The sequence below is a fragment of the Atractosteus spatula genome, chromosome 6 (assembly GCF_055471065.1).
Source record: "Atractosteus spatula isolate fAtrSpa1 chromosome 6, fAtrSpa1.hap1, whole genome shotgun sequence".
NCBI lineage: Eukaryota > Metazoa > Chordata > Actinopteri > Semionotiformes > Lepisosteidae > Atractosteus > Atractosteus spatula.
In genome coordinates this window covers 4,323,660-4,347,414 of record NC_142711.1, presented here as the reverse complement: position 1 = coordinate 4,347,414, position 23,755 = coordinate 4,323,660, and the positions used below count along the sequence as shown (strand labels likewise).

Sequence of the window (23,755 nt, the reverse complement as noted above, 5' to 3'; positions counted from 1 at the left end):
TTCAAAAATGTGCCTTAATAGCACCATAATAGCACAGTTTGGTACACATGAATCCTGATGCAAAATCTATTACATCTGCTGAGTTTTTGCTGAATGATGTGTTCCTAAGTGAAGTGCCTTTTTAGTACTTTAAGGTGTACATGTCGCAAATGGGGCTGGAAGGAAAATATATATTTAAATTATTATTATATTTAAATTATTAAAAATGAATTGAAATATTTACTGGCTGTGTGTGAATGGAGCTTAGAGCGAAAATTGTTAACGTCTGTAATTTTACCTCCAATATAATACCTACAGAAATGCCTAGCCATACTGTTCAGCGCTGTGTTTCCTGGTGATCCCGTATTTAAATATGTTGAGGCTGCACCCAGGACACTTGACTGAAATGTTTGAGGTTAATAATATCCTAGGGGCCAGTGTCCCACAGTGGTTGCTGTTTCAACAATATCTATCCATTTGTGCTGTGTGCTTCTTTGCCAGACTGTGACAGCACTTCTACCATGCCTTACAGTTAGAGTACTATGGAAAAATGCCAGACAGGCTTTGTCTAGTTACAGAGCTCATTTGACAGCAACATATTGAAGAAGTCTTTCCCGTGTAAAGTGTTCAGCGCAGCAAAAAACCACACATTAAGTAAAGCTATTTCAAAAGTGGTTACTTTAGTTTACTGTGTGTTGGATAACCATATTGAAATGATTTTCTTTACTGCAAGCTCAAAAATATTAAGTAATCTGAGTCAAAACCCAAATGCAAATAGTTGGTGTTTCTCTGTAAAGGTTTAACGTACTGATTTTTTATTATCTTTTCGGTGCTGTAAGTAGGGGTGGTCTCTGCTAACACCCTTATAGCAGTTCTCATTAAGAAAAGGATCACTGCATAGTACCATTAAAACACTCTGCTGAGAAATATGACAAGGTGGGGTTTTCACATTCCGTTGAGCGAAGGCTATTAAGCTTGGGTTAGTTTGTATTTACTGTAAATATAGTTGTAATAAAATGAATGCTGACTATCTAGAGTGGCTTCACAAGCTCTGAGTGTCGTGTTAGGAGTTTTAGGTACTGTACAGTTTATAGTGTTTGGGAAAACCTTAAATCCCAAAAAGACATTCAGAAATGTCCAGCATGTTGCATTATTGCAGTCCATCTCCGCTTCCAGAGTAAATCCTACACATGGTATTTCTGCAGAGAGCATGGCTCTGAGCTGATAATGGGCCGGATGGGAGCTGAGAGAATGGAGGAGCATTAATGATCTGCATTATACAGCAGTTTCATCACTCCTCAGACCTGTATCACTCAAAGAGTAAATGGAGCCTAAGTGCATGTGAATGTTGTGCATAATCAACCAGAAAAGCTTCTGTCTAAGGAACTAATTAGGTTAAAGTGAATTTGTTAAAGTGACTGCTGAGGTTGAAACAAAAACCTGATGATACTTGGCTATTCATGAATTGAGTTTGGACCCCTGTTTTAAATTTGTTTTTAAATTAAATTTATTTATATTCCTTATTTATATTATCCCAAGAAAGATATATATTTGATATATCTTTTCATATTATATTTTTTAATAAGGATATATTATTTCTGTTTGGTTTTCAAATATGTTTTCACCGTTTCTTTAACATGACATTTGTGCATTGTGCATTTGTGGAGTGTCAACCGATGCTGTTAGTTTTTTCCTAATTACTTTATTTTCTGACACCCCTCCCGTGTTTCAGGTTTTTTTAAAACCCTTCAAAAGAAAAAGTGGGTCATTATGTTCCCGTAGTCTCCCGAATGGTGCGCTTCCTGGATGTTTCAGTCCGACACGGAATAGAGTCCTTCATTAACGGTTAATGTTATTGTGTGTGATGTTTCTTGAGCACATACTGTACATGCCCAGAAGTGAAAACACACCACTAATGGCATTGGCTGACTACACAACGCATAGCAAACAGCTTGGGTTTTTTCCGTCATATTTAAGACAGAGCCCCTGATTCGAAAGCTTCTTGTGCTGTACGTGTAACAGGGCTCAGCGCACTGATCCAGGTACGGAGGTGATGTCACTCCCCTCTGAATCCCTGGCCCTGCTCAGCTGTGCCTTGGCAGAGGACCTGGTCTGTTGGCCTGGTGGAGTTATCCCCCGTCCAGGGAGTGGAGCTGGGGGTGCGAGGAGCCCACGTGTGACTGGGGTCCAGTTCCTGGCAGGGGCAGGGAGAGCTACACTGATCTCACATGTACCAGGAGAGGAGAAATGAGTCTGGTTGGGTGGCATGGCGCGGGGGCGTGCCCAGTGAGGGGGTGGAGGCCTGCTAGAAGGGCGACGCCTCGCCTCTGTACTCCCAGCTGTCCCGGCTTCTAGACGTTGAGCCCCAGCTGGGCAGGTCCTATAATGGCGCCCCGGACACCCCCCAGAGGGACGAGCAGGGACAACCCCGGAAGGGGCAGTTGGGCACTGACAGTCCCGGAGGGGGATTGCGCCCGTGTAAGGCTTTCTTTTTCTTTTTCTGCCTGTCCTGTCGCGCACTTTCACTGGGGCAGGCATACTGTACACACGCATTTTTTTTTTAACGCACTCAGGTCTTGTTTTGTTCTTGCCTTTCGCACCCTGCTCACCAGACTGGACGCCGCTGTGCCAGCGGCTCTTTTTTTCCCAGGCTGGACCCCGTTCGATAGGGTGAGCCCTGCCTGGGGGTCACGAGGCACAGTGGTTGTTTATTTTTCACTCTTTTTGTATTATTTCGGACCCCTGCTAACGTCCCCTCACCCGGGGGGTAGAGTTTTTACTGCTGCTGGCCGCAACGCCTCCTACACCACACCGTCACGATTGAAAACTTCTCTAGATATCCAGCCTCCCGTATGCAGTACGAAGTGCTTTTTCTGTACCGTTGGGTGCTTTTTCTACACGCTTCTTCATGGTTGCTCAGGGCCTGTAAGACAAAAATAGACCCCTGTACATTCTCTGCTCTAAAGGTAAAAGAGATTTTATACAGTGCTTACCAAGTGCCTCCAGTGTAATGCTGACCTCACTTCCTAGTTGCACCTCCATAGTAGAGAGCAAATGTCTCATGTTTTCTGTGAAAATAAAAATATGATGGGCTCCACAATTCAGGAATGAGCCCAGTGTTATTCTGGCCTAAACCCAATGCTAAACTAGATTTTGGCACCCTTAAAGGTATGCTGTAGGTTTCCGAGAAGAGTACTAATTTAGACAGGGGCCTATATTAAGCAGTGAAGATTCAGGCAATGTTTTACTGGGAACTGCTGCTCTCAAAGTTTATTTTATGTGTTGAGATTTTAACCTAAAAAACTGCTATCACAAAATGAAAGTTGCCTTGGAAAATCAACATTATTAACACACAGTATATTAAAGTTCTGAGCTTTGGAAAACGACATATGTGTACTATGAAAAGTCACTGTGTCATTCTTTCTTTCTAGGATCAATGCACATATGCCGTATAATTTATAAGATCACCAAATTAAATCAACACATCCAGTCATTTAAAGCAGAGTTATCTATTTTGAAAATTCCCAACTGCAATTGACCCAGATAGCTTTTCTGAAAAAGAATTAGTTAATTCCCTACAGTCACACTGTACATAGTGTACTAAATGGAAAAATTTCATTTCACTTTCCTTTATGATTTGCAAGAATATTTATGCTAAGCGTATGTAGCTCTGTTCTTGCTTAATGCCCAGAAAATGACCCTTGATGTAGATGCTATAGACAGAACAGATATTTAGAAACCTAAAGTGCAAGATTATTTTGGGGAAAAAAAGAATATAAAATATAAAATATTTTTAACTAAGTATAAAAATGTTATATACGTATTTTAAAATTTTGTGTGTCTTAAATTTCCTTAGTCATTTTATACCATAGAAAAGGGAAATAATATGAAAGCTTATTAGCTCAACGGAGACAAAATATTTTTTTACCTTAAAACTAGATGGTTTTAAAATGCCAGATACTCTGTGATATATTCTAGTTAAAAAGTCAAGAAAGGTTTAGTGATTGTGGAGCATGTGAACCTTTTGAAAGGGTAAATTTATGATATAAACATGTGATCTATCTTTGTTTTATAGGCTTGATGATATGTTTTTGTTAACTGTAAAGAGAATGACTCACAGACTTTAGAGTAGGCAGTTTTCTCACTAACTTTTCCTTGATTATGCTGAAAAGCACCCAGGTTGGATGTTGCCTTATTGTATTTCAGAAAAGGTGGTTCTCTATGTTGCATGGTGTTAAAATTGGGTCAAGTGGGGAGCTGTAATAAAAGCTGACATTTTATGTCTTATTCTTCTTCCTTGTGCATTCTCATCGAGTAACTTTACAAATACTGGAAACTGGAAACTGTTCTTGTTTGAATTAAGTCAAACCTTCCTTAATTAAAGTCCATCTGGATCCAAAGTATTCTGGAACTTTCAGGTTTGTTTCAAAGTGTTTGTATTTTGAATAGTATTGAAAGCATTGAACTGTATCCAGAACTATTTTCCTTTTCTCCTCTTTCTAGAGCTCTTTCTTAATCATCCCCAAATCAAAGGCAGAATCTATGAATCCTAAGGTTTTTTCTATAATTTCTTTAATTTCCATGATGAGCATTTTTTTTATTCATTGGTTTGGTTTAAATAAGCTGTGTCCCAAACTTTGAAAAATGCACTGTATTCAATTTGTTTCTTAGCAGGAGAATGTTTCGTCCATGTCTTTTAAATCATTTTGCATACAATCTAATTAGTATTGGATTGTGCACCTAGAACTGGAACAGAAATACTACAAGTGAATAAGAATAGAATCCAGTAACCTCTTTAATATTTTTATTTTTGATACATAATATGACTGTTTACTCTATACAATTATACAAAATGTGTGTTTCCAAAATGTAAACATAAAGACAGTACATGAACGTCAAAATTAATGTCAGTGTTTCTGCCGTCCAGAAATCACAGTAAATAACGTTTCTTGTTCCTTAGCCGTGCTGTTTGATCCTATGAGACAGAAAGAGAGGCCTTGTTTCGAGATGACAAGGGCAAGTGTCGTGTAGCTTAGCTTCTAAGTGTGAAAAATAAAAAAGGCGGCCGCGCGTTTCTCAGTTCAGCTTGTCGTATCTCATGTCTGGTAAAAGAGTGAGGTGTGTGACAGGGAACTCAAGTAACTCTTCCTACTGAGGAGATTTCATTTAAATTAGTCCCTTAAGGCACCACAGAAGCCAAGGTGCTGTAAAGCATGCAAAATAAATAGCTGCTTCCGCTAAAATAATAACTCCAATATTAAGAAAAAAATCCTTAAGTCTGAATCACTTAATGAAGTGATCATAATGTACATAATGGGCAGGATGTGCCACAGGTTCATTTTAAATTTTAAAAAGTCTATAGATTGTATACCCATAATTATTTTGACTATAAACATATCCACAATGGAAACGCAGCAGTCACAACGTCTGCTGCTCATTTGGCACATTATGCAAGTTTTTTTTGCAAATAGGATGTGTTTTGAAGGTCCGAGTTCCGATTGTTCCGTGGGATAATCAGATACCCAGCACCCAGTCCTGTGATGTCATCAGCGTTGGGCTTCAGGGGCAACCCTGTGGGTGCCTCATAAGCAGCTTCTTTTTAAGATCATTTTTATTATGTACCATTCCAGTCTGGGCTGCTCGTTATTTACAGACGCAGCTCACTGGTAATAATAATAATAATAATAATAATAATAATAATAATAATAATTGCTTACACTTATATAGTGCTTTTCTGGACACTTCACTGAAAGCACTTAGGAAATGGATGGCTGGATACTTGACTAAATCCTGTTAAAATACACTTACTTGACTGATATCCCTTCTAGGTCACATTGATAGTTCACTGAGGAAAGTGGTACCAGGAGTTAGGAAATACAGTAGCAGTAGTACTGAAATATTTTGACAACTCTGTGCAAGTCAAGAGAGTCAAAAAATAGGTGTTCAAACCCTGTCTACAAAAGTGTAGTGAAGAATTCTAAAAATAATAATTCCTTACACTTACAGTATATAGCGCTTTTCTGGACACTCCACTCAAAGCGCTTTACAGGTCATGGGGATCCCCTCCACCCCCACCAGTGTGCAGCCCCACCTGGATGATGCGCCCCACACACCAGCTCTCAGTGGGGGGGGGAGGGATTCCAGTAGCGATTACAGTGGTACAGTGATGATGGGAGTAACTGTGGGAGAGAGGCTGCACAGCAGCTGGCCGATGACCGGGTGCCACCGGGAGGAGCAGAGCGCCTCTCACGGACGCCGCTGTGAGCCCGCGAGCCTGCGAGCCCACGAGCCCCTGAGGTCTTCCAGCAGCTGCTGAGGGAGCGCAGCCAGGCCATCCCAGGCCCAGCTCAGCAGGAGAGCTGGCTCGGCCAGTTGTGCATCACTGCTGGGGGAATTGGAGTCGCAGTCAGCAAGTGCCATGACCAGGGCTCAGTCCTCACAGAGCCTCACCTCTGCTCACAGTGCTCAGTGACTGAACACTGTTTATTGGTTGAGACACTCAGAAGTTCCTGGAAATGACCCCCTTTTTTCAAGCCATTGATCCTTCTGGATCTCTGGTGTCTGTTCTTTGATAGCGAGGCATGCAGAAATGGCCATACTCTATTTCAGCTTTCCTGCAAAGCAAACCTAATATGAGGTCCTGTGGGACAGGATTATTTTCTTAAAAAAGAAATAATATATAAGCTTTCACAATCCTCTGGAAAAAAAAAAGAGTGTGCGCTGTCTACACGCAGGTGAAGCTCTTGAGTCACTTGAATGTGATGTGCCCTCATCATGCTGTAGTCTTCCAAAGATGTCTAATTCTCATCAGTTTCTATTCTTCAATTTCGTTTTGTGCCTGAACGAGACGAGAGAATAAACTCAAATTTGGCTTCAGTACTCGGGGGCCATACTCCAGCAGGGCGGGCTGGTGGTTGCTAAATCCTCGTCTGCTGCAGACCTGCTGCGCTCAGTCAAAAAAGGTAGTGTATGTTGCCTCCTGGCCGATGTGTTCTTGCCTCCGGTGGGCACAGGAAGGCACCGCCAGCTGCCTCCCTTCGTGATCCACTGTACGTGCAGAAGCAAGTGCGGGTCTCAGTACAGCCCGCTAGCTCTCTCGGCTAAATAGACACAACCACGATTAGAATTTTAAAAACATCCTTTTAAAAAATATAATCTCAAGCAACTACAATTATTAAAAGTAAAAAAAACAAATCCTGTAATAATAGAAACATTATTTTTCCTAACCTGTGATTATTTTTACATGGATGTAGTTAGCGTACAGTACAGGTCATTTATACTGTACACACACACACAATGTAGCGTACAGTTTCTGAAATCATATAAACTGGATATCCATGACAACAGCAGTAGGCCACACTGGTTTCAGGATCATGAGAGTGTGCAGAACCGAAGAAAAAAATGAGAGGCACACTTCACAGCTGTGAGGAAATTATTAATATTTCTGGCACGAGAAGACACTGCAGAAAATACCAAAATTGCTCAAGTGAGAAACAGTCCTGCATGTTAATGCCCAGCAATGAAGTGATCATAATGTACATAAAGGGTATAATGTGCCACGGATTATTTTTCGATTTTAAAAAGTCTGTATATTTAACACCCATAAAATGATATTTTTAGTTATTTTAGCTATTTACATATGCACAATGAAAACACAGCAGTCACAACATCTGTTGCTCATTTGGCACATTATGTGAGTTAACATTTTCTTTAATGTTTTTCGATGGTTTGAATAGCGTTGTTTTGCGGGATAATCAAATACCCAGCACCCACTCAGGTGATGTCACACAAGTGTTGGGCTCTCCGTATTTTAATATTTGAGTGGAGTTCAAATTGTCGAAAATTTGGGTTGGTTTAGAATACACTGCAGGTGTCGCCTTGAGGAAAGACATGCTTTTAATGAATGCAGAACAGCACAAAATAAAACCATGCTCCACTTAAAGAATGGAGATTGCCTGGTTGCTATTGGCAAGATAGATGGCAAAACCTGGAGATCTGCGGGCCAGAGCCTGGAAGGCAGAGGTTCACCAGACTGCAGTGCCTACAGCACAACACAAACCAGGAAGAAATTACAAATCATTTTCAAATCAGTACGTATCAACAGAATGACTGTAGCTTACCGTCTGCTTGACAGTTATCTGCATGATTGAAGGGCCCTCTGGGTCAACGATAAAACAGTAGTTGAGAGACTTAGTCATCTCCTGTGGTGGGCCGGAGAACATCTGGAACAGTAAGGTAGTCGCAGATAGAGTGTCAGTGTGTTTTGTTCAATAATGAATGCCTTTTTTAATTCGCTGGTGGGAAACCGACTTCGTGTGGAGGTGTTAAGTTCAGTTTTTAGCTTTACGTCACTCAAGCCAATCAGTGGGGCAGAGGAAATATGATGACATGAGGTGAAGACAAGAATGCCTTTGGCGCAGTGTGGAGACAACCTCGCCAATCAGTGGTACAGTACATTGACAAAGACCTTGAGAAAATTGTTTACCTGTACTTGCAGGCAAACGCAGATCTGTAAGTTTTCAACATGAAAATGTTAGACCCAAAAGTGCTAGGACTACAAGTGGCATGACTTCCAGAAATCCTTGATGTCACAGTCCAGTTCTTTTCCTGACCTTGATCCAGAGACATTTATGGCCCTCACCAGGTCCATGAACCAGAGATCTCCGTGTACAGACAGTTTTCATCGGGTGGTTGCTGTGGCACTGGAAGAGTGGTAGAACATGCCACAGCAGTCTGTCCAGAGGAGTACAGGTCTGTGCTTCAACGCGACCAGAATTGTGTTGATGCTGACAAAGGTCATGCTCAATGCTAGATTAGCAGTGGTGTAATTTTTAATATATGAGGCACATGATCTTGAGTATCATCTTGTTCCTTCAGCAGTCTGGCGTAAAAACATGTACTGTACAGCTGTGGTCACTAGCAAATATTCTGAAAGCAGGCCGAGCTGATGGTTGTTGTGAGGAACCTTTAGGTGGTCAATTAAGGTAAAGTTGTTCTATGGAAGATGGAAGAGAAGTGTCTGGGGAGCATTTATCTTCCTTAACTGTGAGAATAAAAAGGCTTAGCTTTGATGATGTCCCTCAGCATCTATTCACTTTTATTATCTTTACAAGGTCTGTGACAGGAGCTCCAGGGAGGTGACCTTGAGGTACTTAAACACATGATAAAGTTGAGATGCTTGGTCATTGCTGACACTGAAGTTAAAAATTCATTAAGTGCCACATCAGTGCTTTGCACTGCACATGTAAAGGCATTACCATCTTGTCCAAGTAATTTCGTCCTGTCCCCAAGAACCCATCTTGTTAAATTTAAATTGCATATTTATAACCATTATGAAATACAGGTTAGTTGAAACCAAAGGCAGCAGTTTAAAGACATTGTACACCAATGATATGACAAAGAAATGTATCCCTGCGGGAGATTGTCCAGTGCGATTGCTATGACATTTGCTGAAATTGAGTAAGTTTGCCTCAGGGATTGTTTGTGATTATTATTAAAAAAAAGAATGAAAATGTTCTCCAGATATTAGTAGTTCTCTTCCTCTTCTCAGTAGGTGTTCTTCTTGGTTCCATCCACATGTTCTAATTTTATTGCCCTCAGTTGTGTCGCCAAACAAAAGCAGGACAATTCATGACCTTTCTTTTGTAACTATGACAACAGCATTAAGAAAAACACTGCTGAGTTTTGTGAGCAAATTCTGATGGTTTTCGAAAAGAGTATTTTAAATATGCAGTAATGCCTGCAGTAAGACCAGATCTTAAACTGAGAATTTGCAGTATAGTAACTTTCAAGTATCTTTTCATCATGAATATTGTCTAATAACTCTTACTTAAGTGATCTTGGCATACTGTATGTTATCATTATAAAAGCCTTTGCTTTCAGTGTTAAACCACTTATGAAGATAGTCCTATCAGTGAGGTCCATGTTTTATTAAGACTTCATTAGGATGTTTTTTTGCTTCGCCAACAACTACTTTTTGGTCTTTCTTTGCTAGCAGGCAGTCACAAGGGGCATCATTAAAATGCATTCATCGCGCCGAGTCTGTGGAAGGCCAACCTGAATAGGAATTGCTAACGAGCTTGACATGCATTACACTTTTTCTGCATACATTTTTAATGCTATTACGATGCTTTTCCAGGCATTTTACCAGAGGTCTGGAGCGGAGGCAGCATTATACAGTCGCATTACTGTATGCTTAATATGAAAAACAAACTTGAATCCAAATCCATAAATGAGCAGGGCATAGCACAGGGAATGTGTAGCCCTTCTTACTGCACACATCCCACTGAACTGAAAGAAACTAAACAGCTAAACAAAGCCAAAGTCAACTTTATTGCCTTCGGGTTGTTAGGAAATGTTTGTGGTGCACTCCAAACAACAGATACAGAAAAAAAGATACTCAAAGAGAAAGAAAAATCATAATTAACACACATCATATGCAAAATACAATATGATACTACATAGATAGATACAAGATTGCATCCACAAATGTACCAATAAATACTTTAATAAATACTTTTATAACACTGTTGAGTTAAGAGACCAAATTGCCTCAGGGCACGTGCTCTTCTGGCAGCCCGCAGTTCCAGAACTGATACATCCCAACCTTTTTCCGGAGGGCAGGAGCTCAAACAGGGGAGAGGCTGGGTGGGAGTGGTCACTGATACTCTTCAGAGTTTTCCCGTTTATGGAAGCAACAGATGGTGAGTCATAGCCAGCTGTTTTGGAAGCTGTGGGGACCACTCTCTTCAGCTGTTTCCTCACCTCAGTGACTGAGTTCCCAAACCAGGCCGTCACAGAAATAGTTAACAGTCTCTCAGTTGTTGCTCTGGACCATGGCTCCCTGAGACACACCAAACTTTCTGGGCTGCCTGAGAAAATACAGTCTCTGAGGGGCTTTCTTCACTCTCTGTGGTACATTGGTCTCCTATTTAAAGGTGGAGAAAATTGATTTTTATGCCAAGAAACTTAAATGTATGTACCCTCTCCACTATCTGACCATCAGTCACAAGTGATTGTAGTTCGTTCCTGTCTCATCTGAAATCAAAGCTTTCTTCTTTGGTTCTATTAACATTGAGCTGGAGATTGTTTTTTGTACTCTACAGGGGAGTATGATCTGCAAACCTGGTTAATTTTACAGATTCAGCGGTAGACACACAGTCATTTGTATTACAGGACGACAGAAGCAGTGAGAGACACCAGCCTTAGTGGGGAGGTCAGCTTTATTTAAAACCAGTCGCTGTGAGAGCTTCTGGTGTGCTGTGACCACCTGTCTCCGGCCCGATAAAAAATCTAGTAGAATGGCCTATTTGTATTTTTTGTGTTAACAGACAAACACAGGTCATGACTGGTGTTCTTCCTCTTCAGCTAAGGGTAGAAGTCCTGAAGCGCTGTACATTTCCGAGTCCCGAATGAACGTGTCATGTGACTTGCATTCTCTCTGTGGAGAGATTGTTTCTCACTGGCAAGAAGAGGCTTTAGTAAAAAAGAAGTACTCTCAACCTCCCTCCTTTCGGGTCGCTTCTCCCTCTTGTCGTTCTCTAAAAATACAGAGAAGCACAGGACAGTGTTGGAGTCTTCAGTCTCAGATTAGCCCATTATGTGTTAAGTACCCTTTCCTTGGGTGAGTGAGAGTTCAGTGCACTTTACAAAAGTGTTATGGATAACATCTGTGTAGCCACTAAATTAGTGAACAGGCACTGTATAGCTGTATAGTTGTCATGTACTGTACACTCTCTACTTCATACATAAAAACACAAATTGCACTACCCCAAATATTATATATGTGTGTGTCTGTGTCAGGACCTGTGTGGTACACAACTGATAGAGAAGCTGTGAATATGTCACTGAAATAACACACTGAAGGAAACAGAAGATGAACAGACCAGAAAAGCTCTAAATTTAGAAATAATGATACTCACAGTTATACTAGCTTTAAACATACAGCTCTTCATAAGAATCTCATGATTTCATTCTTTCCATTCTTCTGAGTCCATGAAGTAAAGATTTCAAATGCTCCCCAGTCATTAACTGGAAAAAAAGTTTTTTCTTATTTCAACAAAGTCATCTCAGGCCTGAGGAAATGCTAGTTCATAATGTGTTTCTTCTTTTGTAAAAGCAGGTTATGAGCGGAAGAGACTTTTGTTTACTGCATTAAACATCAAATAGTAGCATTACTATTATGCATTTGATAAATAAACTTTGATTTAAACTTTGATTTTTTATTTTTTATTTTAATTGAATGATATCCTTTCTTACACTCTTTACTGTACTAAACTCTCAAGTCTCTACCCTAAGAAATCTAAAACGTGAACCATTAATCTTCACAGTGTTCAAAACACAGGCCTGTGCTTTTTACACCTATCAATATAATTACCTTCCCTGTCTAAATGTAACATTTAAATAGTTAATGTTACTTGGAATGACACTCAGTTAAACTCACACACACTACTGACATTTGCATTTACTGATAGTTGAAACTGAAGCTGATTGTTTGGAGCTGCCTTGTGCATGTAAATAGAAAATAGTTGTTTGTACATGTTCTGTACTTTCCTGTAAACTAACATATATTGGGTTATTTTATTTAAATCTTCAAACCCCAGCTCATGCCGGATTTAGCAATGAACAAGTATGGCTGTGAAGTTTATGTGCTGACTCTTCCTTGGTTTTGTCAGCTCTTTTTGCCAAGCCTGACCGCTAGGTCAGTGGGTGCAGTGCTGACCTGTATTATTAACTTAGTTTGGAGGCTGATGTAATGTCTGGGCGTCTCTAAGGTTGTGCCATGTGTTATCCTTGCTTGGGCTGATTCCACACAGTGGTGTCACAATTTAAGTCACAGTATCTTTTTAAAGGTCACTGGATGTCAGATGTACGGTACCTGTATCTGCGTCATTGGCAACCAAAAAAGCTGCTTCCAGTTATTTATCCGTTAGGTAAAAGAGCTAGTAAGCATGTAACAAAATTCACAACTTCATAGATCTTAATGAAATTCGCCACTTTTACAGCCTTCATGTCCTCTGGCTTCTTCTTCACAGCCAAGACCTCTCGATGTCATGTCATGTTGGGAGCATCCTCATGTCCTGTATATGGGCAAGCACAGCACTGTGTCGCCCTGACGTTTCTCTGGCATCATCTGTACAAACTCCAGTACAATACTGCCAGTCGATACCTTGCTCCTCAAGGAGCCCATTCAGTAACTCTGCCACTGTTCTTGTAGGCAGTGTCTGACAGAAGGAAAAGTCATCCTGTGTACATGTGTACAAGCGTATTGGCTAAGTCAGCAACAATCTGTAGTTCCTTCTAACTGCAGTGCAAAATACCTACTTGTTTTCACACAGTCTGCGAAAGTGCTTGTGGCATTTTCCGCTGTACGATTAATTCTGCAGGTACTGTTAGAGAGAGGCACCAAATCTGGCTGTTTTGCGGACTGATTGCTGCATGTAATGGACACAAGGCCTTTCAGCGAAGGGAACGATACGTTCGGCGCCAGTGTGTCTTACCCACTTGTGCAGTTTGAATGCTGTCATGGTAGGAGACCCCAGTGGTGTTACCGATGGGTGACAAGCTGGTCACTAAAGCAGATTCCCCTGGCTTCAGCTCAGATAGTTTTCCCTGGAAGATTTCAGCGCTTTTACCTTAGGTGCTTCACGTCTTGTTTCTGGATGTTGCTAAAGATAGGGTTCAGACTCTTATTAGCAACCACCTCATAATGTTCACCAAGGCCTGGGATTCTGCTCCTTCCCCATCTATGTACTGTAATAAACCCCACATTAATATGGGGTGGATCATACTTCCTGCTAGTTTTATGCCCTTTGATTACGCATGAGTTGAGAGTCCTGACAAGATGTGCTGGCATCTATCTTTATTTGTGGCTTCATCGTGTTTTAATGCTCTCTGTTTTAAGACATTTTTTATTACCATAGACTGAAACTCGACTCTGTGTAATGATTGGTTCTGCATTGTGACTAATTGTAAACAGGACGTAACACACAGTAGGTTCGTCTTGGCTTTTGTAAGAATTATCAGAAACTTTACGCACCGTGTGTGCACAAGACATGATGGGTAATGGCTAGATCACTTGATCTAATTGATATTAAATCACTTTGATAATGAAAAAATATATGAAGTAGTCATAAATATGCTGTTCATACCGTACATAATAATAGCATAATACAAAACAAAAATATGCCATTTTTAATTAAAAGTGTCATCTCTTCCACAGACCACCAGTGGTCTGCATACCATAGTTTGGGATCCTCCGCAATAAACAAAGCTTAGATTTAAACTTTAAAGATTTGAACTTTTTCCATAAACATTACAAATCTCCTGCAGCTGCCTGTTTAGTATGGTGTAAAACAGCATACAGTGATGTCAGTTTGAAAGGAACATATGAAGGCAAAGACATTCAGTCTCTGATTTTACTTTGGAAGTCTGTGCAAAAGATGACTCAAGTGGGGTCGTCTTTCACACCATCATTGTGTCGCCACCCAGATTGTGTTTGTCTGTTGCTATAGCTTTCGCTTATTGTCAAACCGAGGTCTCTGCGGATTAGGACACTGTTTAATTATTTATTTTCTCTTGAGAGGGGATTTGAACTCCTGGCATCCGGAGCACAAAAGATTCCAGTTCTGGTTAGACTGATTATTTGGTTGTAAGTGTGCAATAGGAAAGGCAGATAGGATCCAGTTTTTCTGTAAAGGACAGCCTTATATAGAGGCCTTAATGAGGTCCTCCTTGAATACCCACAGCTACCAGAGCAGGAATGTACTGTAAGTAGTTATCAAGGAACCTAACCAGGCCTGTCTGCAGTGAATAATACTCAGGCATTCCAGGTACTTACTTATATTTTCACCCCCTGACAAGTGCTGGACAACCCTATTGTATCTAGTCATTAATTAGCACAAGAGTCTGTGAGTGCAATAAAAAAGTGCTTTTTATTTTTTAAACCTTGTAGTGCTGTGAGAGCTGATGTTTACGGGATTCTACGAAAGTGACTTACCAAGCTTGTAATACAGAAAAAGTCATGAAGAGTTTTTCAAGTCATGTTTTCAACAGTGAGGTTACAGAATGTGGCAAGAAACATGATGTGTAAAATAATGTTTCTTTGTCACTGTTTAGACATATTATTTAGCCTCTTTAGGATGCCTTAACCTCTTTAGATAAAATGCTGTGTCATTATAAGAACTCAAGCAGGACTGAAAAAATATTTAAATATGTGTTAACAACACTTTATAATCATGACTACAGTTGTGCTATAGTAAATATAGGCGGCTGTTCAGATTAATTGCTAAATTCCAGTGGTCTTAAAGTCATAATGCTCTTAGAATAATTAATGGATACTATGCAATATGTAAAACACATTCCTCACTCAGATGTGACTATTGACAAATAATTGAGATTGACGTTGAGAAATGAAAGGGATAGGAATATTATCACCGTGTAGTAATTTGAAGTTGTTAAATGGGATGCATCTGCTGTTGAGCACAGCTAGCCACTCCTCGTTCTAAAGTGCTCTCGACGCCTACATTGGCATTGTCATTGCTCAGCTGAGAAGATGTGTAGTCGATACAAGAGAGTTTTTAATTGTAGGCGAGTGCAGCCTTCTTGAATAATATCCAGACATTATGATCCTGCTTTCTGACAGCATTGCATGCCTCTATTTTCGGATCTTTACAAGAACTGGCTGCTGTTCTTGGCCGCCTGTCAGGGATAGAATGGGATGTGCTTGCGAGTGTAGCAGGCGTAGCCCATACCAGCGGTGATAGCGGCCATCAGACCCACAGTTTCAATATGTCCTTGGTACAGACAGAGGAAAGAAATCTCCTTTTTTAGTTCTTACATTGTAATTGGAAAATAATTATTTGCACCTAGGCCTATGTTGGTTGAGTTTAAGGATCAGCAGAAATTCAAATTTTCCTCATGATGTGACTTGTTTTGTGCCTTCTGAAGATGTACTTCTGAATCAGCATTTCACAGGAATACTTGCATATATTTAATCTTCTTTCAAGTGCAACTGTTTAATTTAGCATGGTAATGTATTAAGCTGCAAACTCACTATACTTGATATATATTTAGCTTAATTTCGTTGCAGCCGTATCACCCTGCAACTCACAACTGGCAGCCCACTGAAGCTCAGCAGGTGTGAGCCTGGTCAGTACCTGGATGGGAGACTCCTGGGAAAGCTGAGGCTGCTGCTGGAAGAGGTGTTAGTGGGACCAGCAGGAGGTACTCGCCCTGCGGTCTGTGTGGGTCCTAATGCCCCAGTATAGCGATGGGGACACTATACTGTAAACAGGCGCCGTCCTTCGGATGAGATGTAAAACCGAGGTCCTGACTCTCTGTGGACATTAAAAATCTCAGGGCGTTTCTTGAAAAGAGAAGGGGTGTAAACCTGGCGCCCTGGCCAATTTTCCCCCTGGACTTTATCAGTCATGGCCTCCTAATAATCCCCATCTAGTGAGTGGTGAGCATAGTGGTGCAAGCAGTACCTGTAAAGCGCTTTGAGTGAAGTGTCCAGTAAAGTGCTATATAAGTGTAAGCAATTATTAATTATTATAATGCAACCAGGATCCAAGCCCAGTCATGTTCTCTGATTTTGAGTGATTCCCTCTGTTCTGTTTTTCAAGCAGTCTGTTTTTAGTGCTTAGTCCTATGTTACTTACTAAGTCTTTGTTCCTGATAATAGTCTGTTGTAATGACCAGAAAGGACATTGCCCGTGTGCAGCTGGTGCTGTTCTCCTGACGGTGCTGTGCTACAGTATCTGCACTGCACTGTGGATCACTGGTAGCCTGTCGCAAGTGACTCACTGGACTACTGAGCAGACTGTTCAGTTTTGTTTTCTCATTTTCTCATGTGCTACATGGTGTATAAACCGGTCTTTGCTGCAGGCTTGGTGGCAGCAAGCTAATGCTGAAGAAGTCAACAGGATTGACTTTTTCACATGTTGAAAAAGGACTGAGACATTGTTTACTCTGCTGGATTGGGGCTGCAGACAGAGTCGTTGCTTTAATGGGAACGCCCTCACCTGCGGCCTGTTTCTTATTCTTGTCACAGTGATGAATGCCGAGGCTGTGCCTTCTTTGTTTCTTAGTTCTCAATAGACTGTAGCTGTAAAAAATAGCTGCAGACTTCCTCTGGTGATGTTTAATTTTCTCCCTTTGCTTTTTCACTGTCAGCTTTGAGCTTGGAGCCATTGTTCCACTAACCAGTCCCAGGTGACGCTGCTTTCCAAAGACATTTCAAATAAGTCGATGATGTTTTTTTCTTTATTTGCTTGGCATTTCACACAAGATTGCAGTCTCTCTATCCGGAGAAGGCTTCTACTTGAAAACCTTTATCTCAATACCAGCCAACGATTTCTGGCCCACTTTTTTCCGCAACTATATTTTCCTTGTGCCTATGTTTTTAATTTTGTTTTAGTTTTCACTCCGTTAAATGTTGTTTGTTTACAAAATGCTTTAAAATTCAGAAAATAATGGGTTTTTTTTACCAAAACATTACTTGAAAGTAATGTTTTACTAACACTCACTACAGTGCTGTGTTAGAAATACAGGTCTGGCAGTGTGATTAAGTAGGTGTCATAAACCTTGTTTTAGTACTGAATATGACAGGAAATATGTCCTTGTGGACTTCAGATGTAGGACACAGTTCCCCCAATTATGTTTTGCTCCCTCGTGAAAGAGACAACTGAGAGAGTGCATGCAGTGTAGGGTTTTATTCAGGTCATGAGATGTAATGCTGTAAACTTACATTGCTACTTTATAATATAATATATATAATATATACAGTATATAATATATAATGAGAAAAACAGGCCATTTGTGCATAAATAACAGTTTGGCCTTTTGATCGTCAGTGAATAGTTCCCAAAAGTACAAGGTTATAAGACAGCAAAAGCAGTCACAGGTTTCATTTGCCTTCATTTCTACCAGGCTGAGTCTGAAGCTTTTGCACATTGACCTGATTCAGTGATGCAGTCGTGGGATTTCTGATCAGTTTTCCTCCTCTCCCGTTTAGGAGAGGGCTGGCACTCTAGGTGGGGTTGGGAGGGGGTAGGTGGGGTTCTTTTGCTCTGATTTCTGATCGCTGTTTTTGGATTGTTTATAAAATAAAAAACAATATAAAAAACTGGCCACTTTTAATAGTCCTTTACCAGCTGTGGCCATATAAACAGTAGTGCTGTATTAGTGAAAATACCCCTTTGCATATAAATAAAATATTGTTACAAATGGGGGGGTTAAAAAACTGGTGAAGATCAGGATTTGACCGAGCGGTTTAGTCAATAATTATTTATCACCCCCAAGTGTAAGTGTCTGCATCCTTTCCCAGGGAATCAAGTACTCTGACTCCAGGAAGACACACAAACGTATCCTCTTATTTAACTGTTTCTCAGTCTCTCCACTCATTTCCAGATTTCAGCTTTTCGCACATTTCCTGGAATCCTGTTTCTTTATCCACTTTCCCTCTCTTGCCCTTCTTGCCCACCCCTTTGCATAACATCTCTGCTCTTTCTTACTCTGCCACACAATTGAAAAAAAGCTGTACAGCCAAAGCAGTGCTTTCTCCTTTCTACTTTTCAAGTATAGGAGTAGAAACTTAAGGAGCTGTTGAAAAGACATCGTATCCCCTATATATGGGTCATATCTGTGTGCTGTCTAGATGAAAGTAGCAGCGTTCAGCCATAACATGATTCTTGCTTAGTTCTGATGTACATATACAGTATATAGTATATAGTATAGTACATATACTGTATAGGCAATTGTATCATTTCATTACTGTCTTCTTTTTATGACATGTTTTGGTAGAGCTGATTTGCTTTCCAATCGCATGGGTAGTGAAAAGTGTAAATAAGTTGGATGTTTTTAAGTAATAGCTAATGTATGGGTCTAATCCTCTGTAAGGTCATCTGCCTACATTGTCTCCTACACAATACTACCCTAAATAGAGAGAGAGAGAATGTACCTCAGTGTGCCAGAAGAGTACAGGTTCATTCCAGCAAAGTAAAAGGAAAGAGTAAAATACAAATTGGCTTGGCTGAGGAGCCACAGCATTATTACTTTTAAACCTAACATTTACCCAATTCCTTGTGCATATATAATGATTCTTTCTTGATTAATTTGTCACAAAGCCCAATCTTGAGTGTTTTCTACAGAAATCCTTACAATTTCATGAAATACATTCCCTTGAGAAATAACAATAGAGCTGTCTGCCTCAAAGGCAGTTTTGTCAATTGTACAAGTGTGCATTTGAAATGAAAGTTAATTAAAATATATACCCTTTGGCTTTTATTTCTTGCGTTTATATTTTCCAGAGCTCCTTGAAGAGACGAGGGAGTCGGGAAATGCACAAGGAGAAGAAGTCATTAGCTCAGGTTGGTTTCATTCTATCAGGAAAAGAAACATTTGAATTTTCTGCATTCAAAGATTTAAAATGTCATTGTAGTGGATGTAAGATGGCCTTCATTGACAAGTTACTGTTTCTGATTGTAGAGATGGTCTGCAAATCACTTTTACTGTAAGGCTCTTCTAAAACTGAACTACAAGAAGAGAAGTGCAGCAGCCGTTTAATGTCCTAAATAAATTGTACTCCTATTAGACATGAGTATGATATGTGTAAAGGCAAAATGTGAATTCACTGTTTATTGTCTGTGTATATTGTGCTTTAAAGAGCTATGTTTATTTCTATCAAATACCAAAAATTATGTGTACTGTGTGAGGTAAAATAGAAGTAAATTTCTGTATTTTATCCATTATTCCTTGACAGGCACCAAAGGAAAATTATCCTCACGACAAAGTATCCTAAACTATCCTGAAAACAGAGGCTTTTGTTTCCAATTTCACCGCAGAAGTATACATTCACAAATTATCAGTAAAAAATCATTTCATTCAGTTAATCTCCAAACAATCAATTAACCAGACGTGAAAAAATCATCCTGGTGACTTGCAAGGTCTGTGATCAAGCGAACAAGCCAGGGGAAATGTGCACTGATCCAGCTGGCACTAGCTAGAAGGCTAGAGGCTATTGGGATGCTGAACGTAGGAATATCAGTGTCCGGGTTCGACTGACACTTGTGTGCACACTGATCTGTCTGCAGCTGCGATGTAAAAAGAAACGCTCCACCCGTGACTGACTTCCTCACCCCCAGAACCCAACAAGAACCTCCATCTTGTGTGTTTCACAATGAGACAGACTTATTGCCATATCCATTCACCCAGCATGAGCCCAGTAGAGCACTTCTGGGATGCACTGGATTGGGGTGTACATCGTAATCCCCCAAATCCCCAAATACAAGCAGCACTTCTTGTCGAGTGCAATATGATTTCCCAGAGAGAAATAAATGCTCTTGTAACGTCTGCGCTCCAGTGGGCGTGAGCATAGCTAGCAGATAATGGAGGACAGGCCACGTAAAGTGTTAAACTCATTCACTGAGAAAATTGTCCCACCTTAGTATTTAAATGTCTTTGGTTGGGTGATAACAGGTTTCAATGTGTAGTTAAATGTAATTCTCAGATGATTTGTTTCTTATTTAATACTTCTCAGTATTTATGATAATTGATTTATATTCCCTAATATCAGAATAATGAGTTCATACAACAGAATTTGTACAGTTCGCTATATATGGGTCGACTGTTGTCTCTGTTTAACAGCAGCTTTCGTTCATCGTCGTTCTTTTCCCTCTAGGAGGACAGTGCCGACCTCAAGTGCCAACTCCAGTTTTCCAAGGAGGAGTCAGCTCTGATGCGCAAGAAAATGGCGAAACTGGGGCGGGAGAAGGACGAGCTGGAGCAGGAGCTGCAGAAGTACAAGTCGGTTTACGGGGATGTCGACAGCCCATTGCCCACAGGGGAGTGCGGAGGCCCACCCAGCACCCGGGAGGCCGAGCTGAAGCTGCGCCTCAAGCTGGTGGAGGAGGAAGCGAACATCCTAGGGAGGAAGATCGTGGAGCTGGAAGTGGAGAACCGAGGGCTGAGGGCTGAGAACGAGGACCTTCGCTGTCAGTACGAAAAGGATTGCCTCGGGAGGGAGCACATCTCCAGCGTGCCCACGTCCCCCTACGGGGACTCCCTGGAGTCCGCTGCAGAGCTCCGGCGCCACCTGCAGTTCGTGGAGGAAGAGGCCGAGTTGCTCCGGCGATCCATCTCCGAGATAGAAGACCACAACAGACAGCTGACCACCGAGCTGAACCGCTTCAAGTTCGGACCGAGCCAGGAGGCCAGGTGGGCGGAGGAAGATGGGGTCCCCAAATCACCGAACGGAGGCAGCGCCGGCGGGGCTAGTGGGGGAGGGTTGCTGCAGGAGGAACTGAAAGCAGCCCGCTTGCAGATCAACGAGCTGAGCGGGAAGGTGATGAAGCTGCAGTACGAAAACCGTGTCCTGATCTCGAACGCACAGCGGTACGACTTGGTCTCCCATCTTGGCCTGCGCACGGCCAGCCCGCGAGACAGCGATGCGGAGAGCGATGCTGGCAAGAAGGACGGCGAGGAAGAGGAAACGATGGGGCGGTCGCTCTTTCTGCACCCTAAGAGGGAAGGGCCGGTGGGTGGGGAGAGTGACTCCGAGGACCTGTTCGAGAAGACCTCGGGGTTTGGGAGTGGCAAGCCCTCGGAGATGAGTGACTTGAGCTCAGTGGAGCTCGTCCAGCAGAAAAAGGAAGACACGGAAACTTTAGCCAACGTGAAACGTGAAGCAGAGCGGCTTGGGAAGACCGTAGATCGCCTTATCGTAGACACCGACAGCCTAATTTATGATGCGAAGGTGCTGGTGATGACTGGGACTGCCCTTGAGGAGGAGTTCAGAGGGGATGGGAATTCAGCAGAGGGCAAGACAGAGCCTCAGCTACTGGATGCCATCAATGCCCGCATGAAAGCCTTCAGGTCAGAGCTGCATACCTTCATGGAGAAAGTGGACCACATCGGCGAAGGCCTCAGGGAACAGGTGGATGACCTCTCCCCTATGCCAAACCTCACGGAGTCAGCCAGCTTCCTGTCTGGGGTCACCTCAATGTCACGAGACTCGCCTATTGGCACCTTAGGGAAGGACCTCATCGCTGACTTCCAGGTAGGCAAGCGCTTTTTATTTCGTTTCATTAGAGGACCCGCGCTGCCTCTCCAGCATAAGACCGTGGAGGAGGGAGTGCAAGACGTGCTGTTTCTGCTTCTTTTTTGTTATGGTTTACTTTCGAAAAAGGCCTGCAGATGGCTTCTGCTCATTAATAAATAAAAAATAGATATATCCATATGAAAATGAGCTGATTTGTTTGAAATGATTTCCTTTTAGTGGAGTCATTTTAATGACGGAGATTGTCTTGTGCCTTTCTTTACTACTACTTGTGATTCGATTAGTATCTATAGTAGCAGCTAAAAATATATGAATGGTTAGAATGGTTAAAAGAGGCACTGAAGTGTGTAGGTGACTACGCCTTTTTCTTGGTCAACATAAATTCAGTGCATTTGATATATGAAATCCAGATACAGCAAAACCTTGATATTTGCGAGTGCTATATTTGCGATGACACCTATTCGCATGAAATCTTTAGGGATCACAATTTCTGTGTTCATGGACCAAATTTGCCATTTCACAGGCAGCAAAGTAGCTTAATCTTGCAGATCTACTTTAAATCACCCAGCCTGCGTTGGTCTTTGTATTAGAGCCACAACTTGGTTAACAGAGTTAACATGTTTATGTAGAAGTGCATCGTGGGCTATGCCTGTATGTGACTTAGTGTTGTGCTACGAAATCAAAGAATAATTCTAAAAGCCCTCCAACGTCCCCTAAGTTACCACAGTCTTAGTTCTCATGTGTCTCACAACAAAGAATAACAACAGAAATGAAAAGAAATACTGTAATTAAACTGCAGGGTCAAGAGGGTGAGCTGTTTGAGAGGGAAGGGAGTGAGCACACAATTTACATCCCTGTCTGTTATCACCGTGCTGCAGTCAACTTCATGACAGCACATCAGTGCTACAATTATTGTAATAAAAACAAGATATAAAAATGAAAGAAAGATTGAAAGATGAAAAAACTGTCATACAGGGTGAGCTATAATAAAACAGTGATCTGATAGATCTGTTTGCCCAATGCTTTAACATGAATTATACTGCAGGGGGGCAAAAACAGTTCTTACCACAGAATCATACCTATTTTCCCCGTAAGGTTTCAGGTCCCATATTTGCAAATTCGCCATTCATTGGTCCTGCAAGGGGCCTCGCCCTCTCAAATAGCGAGGTCTTACTGGTATTTTTACTGGTAGTAAAAGCACGTGTTCCCCATGTGAAACGTAGGCGGCCGCAAATAAAGAAGCTGCCACTGTTATAGTAAAACATAGTAATGTATATAGTGAATCTTAAGTAAAAGGAACCTCACTCAAATTTCTTTTCAAACTTAAACAACCTTTTTCGTTCAAACCCAAACGTCTTCTGTGTAAACCAGTTCAGAGGAAGAAATCACAAGAAAGTTTCAGTCTCTCTTGAGCTCGCCCCTCGCAGCCATGAGCTTGGGGGTCGGTGATAATACCCTGCTCATGTTGGGCTTTGTTTTGACACACCTGACTGTCCGCCATCTCCCGGAGATGTTTCACACGATTCAGGTCTTAATTCTATGCGGGAATTTATCCTTCTGAATTGAAGTGGAACTTGGAAGCATCCGGCAGCAAGACATGGTCATGGAAGACACCGACAAGCAAGTCCTGCACATTAACCCCGAAATTATTTTACCAAACTTATTCAGAATCTTTTTTACCTCTTTATTGACATGGAATAAAAACCTTAAGGGGTTCTT

General features: G+C 41.4%; 1 protein-coding gene across 2 annotated transcripts in view; it reads left to right on the top strand.

Annotated features, from left to right (window-relative positions):
- Nucleotides 1-23,755, top strand: part of mtcl1 (microtubule crosslinking factor 1) — a 77,481-nt gene that overhangs the window by 20,916 nt on the left and 32,810 nt on the right. For both annotated transcript variants that reach the window (XM_088918377.1, XM_088918376.1), the window contains exons 4-5: nucleotides 19,290-19,349; nucleotides 20,660-22,036. In XM_088918377.1, coding sequence (XP_088774503.1) covers nucleotides 19,290-19,349; nucleotides 20,660-22,036 — 1,437 coding nt within the window. The remainder of the gene's footprint in view (nucleotides 1-19,289; nucleotides 19,350-20,659; nucleotides 22,037-23,755) is intronic.